This window comes from Alligator sinensis, unplaced genomic scaffold (assembly GCF_000455745.1).
Source record: "Alligator sinensis unplaced genomic scaffold, ASM45574v1 scaffold273_1, whole genome shotgun sequence".
In the NCBI taxonomy this organism is placed as follows: Eukaryota; Metazoa; Chordata; order Crocodylia; family Alligatoridae; genus Alligator; species Alligator sinensis.
The window spans coordinates 672133-682217 of NW_005841943.1; the positions used below are offsets into that span (position 1 = coordinate 672133).

A 10085-nucleotide genomic window follows, 5' to 3' on the forward strand; every position below is an offset into this window, starting at 1 on the left:
TTTCAACTGGTTACACATTTTGTACATTTTCCACAAGTTTTGTTCACAGCAGTAATGAACACTATATACAAATTCCACTCATCTGGGGGAAGAAAACTAGCTAGTATAGCCACCCTCCAAATACAGTAAATACTGATATCACGGCAGATGAGAGCTAGTATTTAATCCAGCATATAAAATGACAGAGGTTATTTCACCTTGCACCCTCATTAATCCCTACTGGCTCAGGAGATGAAAGGTCAGCTCCTTGTTAACGATAAAAGGAGAGGTTGAGAGTGATCTCCAGTTATATTTCTCCTCAGCTTCCACTGGCCCTATTGGGAAGCTGACAGGTCCCTCAACTCCTACAATTTTCTCCACCCCTACAGAGTCAAGTTCTTGTTGTTCTCTTCATCCACTTTAGCAAATGGCAAGCTGGATCTGGAGGATATTCTACATGGCTCATTACAAAAGTTTGTCAGAGGAAAGATATCCTGGCTGTTCCTGTTTGAGTTCTACAGAAAAGGAGGGAAAGAAACCCAGTCTCGGCCATCTCTCTCCTTCTGTTTTCCCCCTATTAAAAGACAGTGGGAGAAATCTGAACTGTTTTCCCTGTCTGTTCCTTCTCTCCCCATAGCCTACCAAAGAGGCTTTGGAGGACAGGATACCCTCTTCCTGCAACTGCTCTTTCTGCGCCTATTATCCAGGATAATTCTGTAAAATTTAAAAGAAGAAAAATACCCCACGAATTAACTGAAGGAAAAACACACATGCTGCCACCTATTGGAAATATCAGAAGCTCCAATGTTATGTCTCAAGTAATGTACTTTAAATTTCCCTTCTGTATGTGATAAAAGTGAAACTGTCTACACAAAGAGTGCTCTCAAATGCACAAAGAATGCTCAAAAACAGAGGTGAGAATAGTTTTTTCTAAATTTAGAAATCTTAGGGTGTTTCTTGCAAAAATAATAATGCACTTAAACAAAGCAGACTTTTTAGTTACCAGTTATTTGCAGGCTGAAGACAATCATTTCTTACCTCAAGAAGAAAATCTATTTTTTCTTTGTTGGGTTTAAGGAACAGCTGGTTAAACTGAATGTCAATCATTCGACCCTGCATTACATCACAAACAGTGTTACATGCACAGACTTTGAAACAAATTTCATCCAGAGCATCATTCCTGCATAAATGAAAAAGGGAAAGATTACAGAGCTTTGAGACGTATGAAGATAGGGTTCCAGGTGACATCTGATATTTTAAGCATAGCACTCTCCAGCTCCACAGAAAGAGTATCTACATAGCACTGGCTTTAAATATTTGTATTCTGAGTAGTAGTCTGAACCCCAGTCAGATTAAGACTGCTGTCAAAATTCCTGAAAAGTGCCACATCTCCTCCAGTGCCACTGTTTTTAAATGGTTTGCCTAGTTAGCTTCAACCTTGGCTGCAGGTTTGAGGAAAGTTTTTACGAGGCCTTTACAGACTAGTTACAATTAAAGCAGGGGGAAGAAAATAGGTGTGACAATTCTGCTGTTACAATAGCTGTTCCCTTCTGCCTTTCCACTGATGTTTTCATGTATGAAAATGTAACAGGGATGAGGAATTCTGTCCTGTATGATCATAGTGATATATGTACACGGAGTTGATTTTGCAACAGAATTTCAGTCTAAAAGAAATCAATCATGACCTTTCTCCCAACTATTATGTCAAATGACTTCAGACATAACTAATACACTGAAACTAAAAAGCAATGATATTTCATTCAAGTAAGAATGTCTTACCCTTGTTGAGCTTTTTGGAAGAGTTCTCTCAGCACTGAGTGTCTGAACTGAATAGGTAAACTGAGGGTTAAGTTATCTTCAAGGAAGATCTTCACTAGCTCCTGGAATATAACACACAATTAGAGTATTGTCTCAAAAATATGCAGATGCATATTTTTACATACCTAATGTCTACCTAATGGAATTGCTCATACTAAGTAGTCAAACATTTGTACAAATAATTCACACCCATGTAAGACTTCAGAAAGACTACAAAAGAGTTGTGCTTTAACTAACCGATAATAAGGAAGAAGTCATACATGTTGTACAGCTCAAGAAATGAAAGCACACAGAACTGAAGTTACTCTTTCTACATCCAAGTAAGCCACAGGATCTAGAAGAAAACCTATGCATCTTTTTTGCAAACCACCCCATTATAAGTAGTCTTGTGTGGTAGTTTCATTTATTACCCTAACAAATCTTAGGCATCAACTGGCTGGGGCTTTTTTGGATTATTCAAAGCCAACACATGTTAATATAAATGTACATCAATAAAAAAAAATAGGGTTACACATAGTAGTCAACTCATTCTCAAAAAAGCTCCACAACTGAATTCAACATTTCAACTTATTCAATATGCATTCATAGAACTCCCAGGTGATTTTCTAGTATTCTACCTGATAGCTGCCAGATTTCATACAGCTATGGATTTGACTGTAAGGAGTTGACTGCTGCGATGCACTATCAGAAGATGATGTAAGAACTCCACAAGCTTGACAGTACCCAGCTAACCTCTTCTCATCTATGGTGCAATGAAGTGATGATGAAGCAATCTGTAAAATAAAAGTGCATCATGTTTTAGTTACTTTGTCTTAATGAATTATGGACTTAATCCTGAGTAGTGTTGAGACCAACACATTTCTACTGATAACCACTGAAAAGGAAAAACTTCAAAGATTCAGTTAAATTTGTATCCATTTAAACTTTACTCCAAGCTTAGACAACAGAAGGTAGATTTCATTTTATTTCATATTTGCATTCATGTTTGCAGAAAAGAGTTTTTTGGAAAAGGGATGGCCAGCCTTCAGCAGCAGTGCCACAAATGGCATGGGCACATGGCAGATCAAGAAGAGGACAGGCAGCACAGCAGCAGATCAGGCGGGGAGCAGAAAGCAGAGCAGCAGATCAGGCAGGGAAAGGGGATTTAGAAAGGCACTTAGGGAGGGTGTGGGGCTAATTTGTGGCATGTCTGCCAAAAAGGTTGGCCTCCCAATTGTACATATGGAAACTTTAAAAAATTAAATAAATAAAAGACCCAAAGAAATACTGAACTTATCATATTAAAATTTGGGCTAAGTTTAAATTAACAACTGATAAACATTCACTAGCAAAATGGGTATCTTGTATTACTGTACTCATACATAATTCACATCCTAAATTAATGGCACCCTATGTTTATACATTAAAAATTTAAAAAAAATGAAAACTGCAAGAACTCCAATATCTACAAAGGTAACAAAGCCAAGTCTCGTCTCACATAGTTCCTCTTCCTGTTTTCCTCCTTACGTATATAGACTAACATATTGGGTCAGTAACACAATATAGAACGTGCTACATAGCCAAGTTACTACCAGAGGGAGATCTCATGTATACATTATCCGTGTTAAATACGACTTCTGAATAAAACAGGCAAGAGATAGTAGCTGAACACATTAAAAAATTATTATTTAACAACCTGTTTCTCCTAAAAAAAAAAAAAAAAAAAAGAGAAAGAAAAGAAGAATTACATGAAAGGTTATCTGTCATAGTAGGAACTGGATTCAGTGACCCAGAAGGTCCTTCCAGTGATAGTTTCATATGTCCCTATGAGTGCCAAACATGCCAGAGTCACTTTAACTAGGCCCACCTAACATGACCAAAAAAAACATTCCTATTTCTTTTTGAAGAGACATGTTTGCTTGATAGGCAGGCATTTGGAGAATGTAGGATTAAATGACGTGAGTATAAAGAACTTATACAGCAACATACTGAAAAAAAGATCTGAAACTCTGTTCCCAAGATATGTTACAATCTTTTTCAAGAATTAATTCAACACTCCAAACAAAACAGAAGGGTTCATATAAGATGGACATTTGCTTATGAATTCCCTGTCACCTTTTCAGCTACAATATGCAAAACACCAAACAATCCTCAGAATATTTGGTGCTGCAGACAGACAGACTAAGAGGATATTTTTAGTCCACTAACAGACATAATGGGAACTGGGAAAGCTCAGGACTTATCCCAATCAAAGCCAGTAAAACAAAACAAAACTTTAAAACCTTCACTGGAGCTTACAACAAGGAATTATTTTGAATTGAGAAAAGATCCTCAGCAAGCAGCTCCCACCGGACAATACAGTTACAGTACAGTATAACCCAGGGGTTTTCAACCTTTTTTGAGCAGTGTACCCCCAGCGGCTGGTCAAGGAGCAGGGGTGGTGAGGTGGGGAAAAGAGTAGCGGGAGCCAGGCATGGAGCCAGGGTGAGGGGTGGCCACACAGAGCGGCAGTGCCGGGTGGTAGATGGCAGTGGCCACCACATGGAAACTTCTCCCCCCATGTCTGGCCAGCTGATTGGAGCTTCTTTGACCGGTCCTGTTCCTGAGAGGTGGCGGTGTGGGATGGCAGCACTGCGTTCCCACTCACCCATGCGTGCCCCCTGGGATCTTTCAAAGTACCACCCCCATAGTTGACAACCCCTGGTATAACCTCATAAATCCAGCGTGCTCAGGACCAAGCACTTGCTGGAAATTTGAAAATGCTGGATTTCTGAAACCAGGGCAGTAGCTGGTCATGGAGCAGGGGAGAGGGATCGAGGTAGCCAGTCCTGGAGCAGCACCGCATGTGAAATAGTGGCGCAGAGTGGTGAATGGCGGCGGCAGCAAGCTTTCTCCTCTACATTCGGGAGGGCAGGGGGAAGTGGTGGCTGATCCTGGAGCGGGTGGGGCGGTGGGGGGTGTGCCAGATCTTTGATAATTCCAGATTTATGAGGTTATACTGTATTACTGTTCATTGCTAAATCGGATCATTCTGCAGGTCATCTATTTCCCCCCATAAACTCAGGGTTCACTCAATATGTGCAATCACACACATCAAGATAGAGGTTATTTCCTAAAGAAGAGTAAATCAACAAGCAAAACTACTCTATTTTATAGAGAAGTCAGACTTGTTAGAAGAAAATATCTGGACTTTTCTTTTGGCTTACACATCCTCATTTTGAAGAAGCACCCTCGAAAGAAATATATTGTTTGATTTTTGAGTTTAAAAAATCCAGAAGCTTACTGCAGCAGGGAACAAAGTACCAGAATTTGACAGACGTCTAATCTTCTGTTCACCCAGAAAATGGCCAACATTTGGAAAAGTAATCTTAGGGTATGTCTACATGGCACAATAACATCCATGCAGAAAGTCATGATACCATGGGTGCCAAAAGCAGTACAGACTCATAAATCATAGTGTTTCTTCTTTACTAAGCACATAGTCTGTTTCTCACCTCTCTCTCAAAAAGCTAGCTTAGGTAATTAAATGTGACACTGTAGACAGTCAAAATCATCTATCAGCAGGCAAACAACATGCCACCGATTCTTTAGTCCAGTACATGATTGTATGCATTTATAGTGGGAATGGGGAGGAAAGTCTCTGCAGGTATTTACATAGTGCTCATTTTCATAGTCTTTGAGCAAGTGAATACTGAAGGGCTTATATACTTAAGTTATATCCTGGGAGACCATTTGCTTAGCTTTAAGAAAATGAGAAGCACTGCTGAAAACAGAGTTTAAATATTGTGATGGCTGTGTTTTAGGGGTCCTCTGCCCACAGTAACTAACTAAAGATTATGTTTGGTGCGCTGGCTTTCAAGAAGTTTTAGTTTCTAGATATGTAATAGTTGATCACAGCGTATAACCAAACTTACCTTTGAAATCAATTCTTTGGTTCTAAAAAATTTTTCCTTGGCATTTTCATAGATGGTTGAATTTGTAGAACCCTGCTGGAAGTAGACTGCACCCAAATCATAACAGACCTGAAATAATAATAATTTAAAAACAAGATAATAGGCATTATAAACAAATTTAGAACTCTTATAAAATACATTTCAATTTAACAAACTAGAATATTTATTGTTATATACAAAGGTATTTTAAATTATTCCCAGTTGCTTGATTTATGTAGTAGGAAAATTCTACATCCTCCATTTGTTTTCTCTAGCACTAGACTACAAGTTCTTGCAGCAGAGAATGTAAACTTTCCACATGTCTGGTAGCAACATTAGTAGGACTGATAATTTCCTATATTGGTATCAAGAATGATGCCCTTTTCTTTTCTTAAAAGAGCAATCAGAGTTTGTGAAGGAACCCATGAGCAACAGTACATGTAGTAAAAAAAAAAAAAAAAAGTTTCAATGTGTTTTATTTAAAAAGAAATCCAAGTAATAATTGTGTATGGATTAAACAAGGGACAAAAGAAACCCCCAACAGAAGAATAACGTGAAGCAAAATTATACTTTTGTGATATTTTGTAAGAAAAAAATATGGTAGAAGTGTTATAGGTTGAAACATGCCACATACCTGGCACTGTATTTCTTCAGCACTGATTTTCAAACCAGCTGTGGAACTCTCGGTTTCCCCATTCACCATACCAGGCTCCATGGCTAATAAATCCAGAGTTCTTATAGTGTGGACATACAGATCTTTGTTTAATTTAAGTGCTGCTTCTAGCACTAGGATGGAATCAGCAGCCTGCTCTTTCAACTACAATAGATCAAATACACACACAAATAATTCTCTATTTTAAAAACTTTCATATTGGTTTTAAACTTACCTATTAGAAGTGCACACATCCCTTACTTGTATTATCTTCTTAAAATGTAATCACAAATCATCACCATCAGCTACATTCTGCAACGCCCAAGTAAACTTTAGGCCTCAAAAGATACCAGGCTGAATAATAGGTAGATTCTGATGCACGCTCCTTGTGCATTCAAAACTTTCATTTACGTCACTGATACTTTTTGGTGCACAGAACAAAGGAGTAGTTCTTTACTTTTTCACACAGATGCTATTACATTTTTAGGTGTCATTCAGCAAGCACAGTGGGGAAAAAAACTTACCCATTTATTTTATGTTAGTTTCACTTCCTGGTTTTAGTCCTACAACTTTAGTTTCCAGTTCATTAACAAGTTATTAATGTGACTGGACTATTATCACCTAGATAAAATATTTTATCTAGAAAACCTTTTCCATTTGAATTTTAAAAATTACAGCATTTGTTTTTCTCCCAAATTCTAAGAAAGTTTATAGAAGCTTTACATGAATTTTGCACCCTTGAAGGAAATAGTGGAAACAATTACAGGAAGAAGTTCAACAAATTAATGCAAAGTTTTCTGTCTTATATATAAGAATGTAATTTCCCTCTTCCAATAGTTTATTGTCCAGAGGTCTACTCAATCTGTATGATACCAAAAATACACTGACAAAAATGTGTTTCTATTATGCAATGCAAATTTCTTACAATTCCCAAAGCAGAGAGATATCAATATAAATTATAAAAGCAAAAAGAGGAAACAATGACAAAAGCAAATGTGCTTTTCACCATGTGATGTTTAATAAAAAAGTGAAGTTAGCACACTGCATATATATTATTATAATGCATATCAGAGGGTTAAATCCTTCAGTCTACTCACATCTATATCCAAAATCTAAACAAAAATTAAAAGATAAACACTCACCACTTTCAAAATATTTTCTGTTAGTTCCTTTTCCTGTTGTATCTGGGTCATTCTAGAAAATAATTTTGAGATGGCAATTCAAAATCCTGATGGTAAAGTAATAAGTTCTGGCCCCAGTCAGTAAGACAGTGCATAGGCACTGAATTCTACCCCTGTGGCAAAACTTTCAGCAGTCCTGGACAGACATACACTTGAAGTGCTCCAGTGACATACAGCCTTACGGCCAGCCTCCATGCTCCCCTACCATTGTGCTTCAAAAATTGTTGCAACAACATGCAGCAGTGGTGTTCTCAAGCCAAGGGGAATAATAGTAGGTTGTGCTCAATCCTCTGGCAACCCATGGGGAGAACACAGTAAAGCACCATGGGATTCTGGAAGACCAAACAACCCCATGCCACACTCTGCTGAAGCAGAGAGCTGCTTCGGGAAGTGTTTAAGAGATGTTCTTCATTTTTGAGGATCATTTCTGAGGCACTTTAGCCATTTCTGAAGCAATTCAGCTGTGTATGTCTGTATGTTTGCTGTCTGGAATATTGCAAAAGAATACGGAAAGCTCCAAATAGCACATCTGTCAAGGGCCAGGACCTTAGTTATGGTAAGATGGATTCCTAACAAGAATAATTTCACAGATTCACTTAAGTGTAATATTCTCTTTAGTACAATATGAGAGAGAGAAAGAGAGAGAGATCAGGTTAAGAATAGGCCCTAATAAGTGGAAATTCAGAAGTCAAAAATCTATATATACTCCTATAAAATATTTTTATCAATTGTAAATGTCCTGTTACAAACCAAACCCTGAAGAAATTAAATGTCACCTCTTCATGATTCATTAAAAGCCCAATTATTTCTGATTATTTCTGGTAATTTTAGAATCACGGGTATATTAACAGTTTGTTTTTCCATTCAAAAACTTCTAATGTAGGGCCCATCTAGTCAGATAAGAGCAATAGCTCCAGAGACTTACCCATCTTCCTTAAGAATTAACTTAGGGAACTCTTTTAACAACCAGGGAAAAATATGTTGGAAGTCTAATACTGTTAATATATCTGACAAAATATTTCAGGAACACATGCACAGGGATTTACAGGAGGTAGTTTAACCAACAAAACAACAGCTTGCTCAGAGCAACTTGGATTCTGATACTTAAACTATAAAACACTGTACAATGAAGTATTGTACAAAATACGTTTTAAAAGAATTTCACCCTGGCAGAGGAGGGATCCCATAGTTTAGTCATAGAGGCTGGAACAGCATAACTCAACACATTTATCCAACTTGGGATAAATCCAGGACTTGGAAAACATACCCAACATAGACAAGACCAAGGATTATGCCTTCTGGCTAAAGAAATAGCTACTTTCATGTTTTATCAAACTCATTATAAAGCTATGCATATTGTGATACTTAAAATATCTCTGACACCAAAAATAGTTTTATTTAAGACTTATTCTGAGTGAATTTATTTTATGCTTTCAGCAGTATGTTAACAGTTTTAAAGCAGTGCAGGTCATAATGTGACTTAGTCAAGATGAATATTCAGTTTCTAAGCCATACAATGCTCAATGTGATGTCAATAACACTCAAAAGATTACTTGCTAACTTACATGTTTAACTGAGGTGGACCAGGTTTCACTAGTTTCACAGGAAAACTGCTTTGGACAATGGTCCTTATAGCCCTAAAGAAAAATAAAAAGGAAAAAGTTAAGTGAAAAATCACTAACTAATCTCATCAACTTGATATATGCACAGCTTAAAAATACCTATGAATTTCTGTTTTTCTAAAAACTCAACAATTTGTACATGCTCTGAATGGTAGGGCAAATTAGATATTTAATTCAGGAGCAATCATCATTTCTATGTAGAGGTGCACGGGTCCCATAGATTGGCACCAATATAAAGAAAATTGACAGCATCGGCAATTGGCTTTTTATTGGCTGATGTGCCCAACGATGTCACTGATAAATGCCCCTTGCATGCATGCAGCTGCAGTGCAGCATGCAGGTGGCCAGGAGTGCAGCCGGCAGCGCGGAGAGCAGCGTCTGGCTGGCAAGTCTGTCGTGGGGTAAAGGATGGGGGAGGGAAGGGGCATGGGGGGGAGCCCCTGTGGTGAGGGCGCAAGCGGGGCTGGGGCAGGGCATAGGGCGATGCTGCGGCTCGTTTGGGAGGCATGGGGAGGGAAGGTGACTCCCACTGCTGTGTGCACCTCAGGAAGGCATGGTGGGGGATGTATCCCCCGGATCTGTTTGCAAAGCAAGGGCAGGCTGCTGCTGCAGGCTGCGGCCAGGGCTGTGCTGGGAGGAGAGCTATGGCCAAAAGAGGCGGGGTTGGCAGCCACCCCCAAAATTCACCATAGCCCCCACTCCCAGTGCCACTGCCCCAAGTGCAGCCCTGGCCCAACCCCAGCCCCAGTCTCAGCTTGTCATGGCAGCCTGCCCTCACCCCGCGCACAGATCTGGGGGCGCATGCCCCCTCATGCCCTCCCGAGGTGTGCACAGCGACGGGAGCCACCCTCCCTCCCCGCACCCCCCGGACAAGCCATGGCTCCATCCCAGATCTGCAGTGCCTGCCTCAGCCACAGCTCCC

General features: G+C 39.2%; 1 protein-coding gene across 12 annotated transcripts in view; it reads right to left on the reverse strand.

Annotated features, from left to right (window-relative positions):
* Positions 1-10085, reverse strand: part of INTS8 (integrator complex subunit 8) — a 46522-nt gene that overhangs the window by 30870 nt on the left and 5567 nt on the right. For all 12 annotated transcript variants that reach the window (XR_003093164.1, XR_003093162.1, XR_003093168.1 and 9 more), the window contains exons 4-10: positions 9107-9178; positions 7503-7554; positions 6343-6525; positions 5691-5798; positions 2415-2570; positions 1759-1859; positions 1018-1159 (exon numbers count right to left, since the gene is read on the reverse strand). Coding sequence is in view for 5 of the 12 variants with exons in the window: in XM_025199423.1 (XP_025055208.1) it covers positions 1018-1159; positions 1759-1859; positions 2415-2570; positions 5691-5798; positions 6343-6525; positions 7503-7554; positions 9107-9178 (814 nt within the window). In the remaining 7 variants the exon portion in view is untranslated. The remainder of the gene's footprint in view (positions 1-1017; positions 1160-1758; positions 1860-2414; positions 2571-5690; positions 5799-6342; positions 6526-7502; positions 7555-9106; positions 9179-10085) is intronic.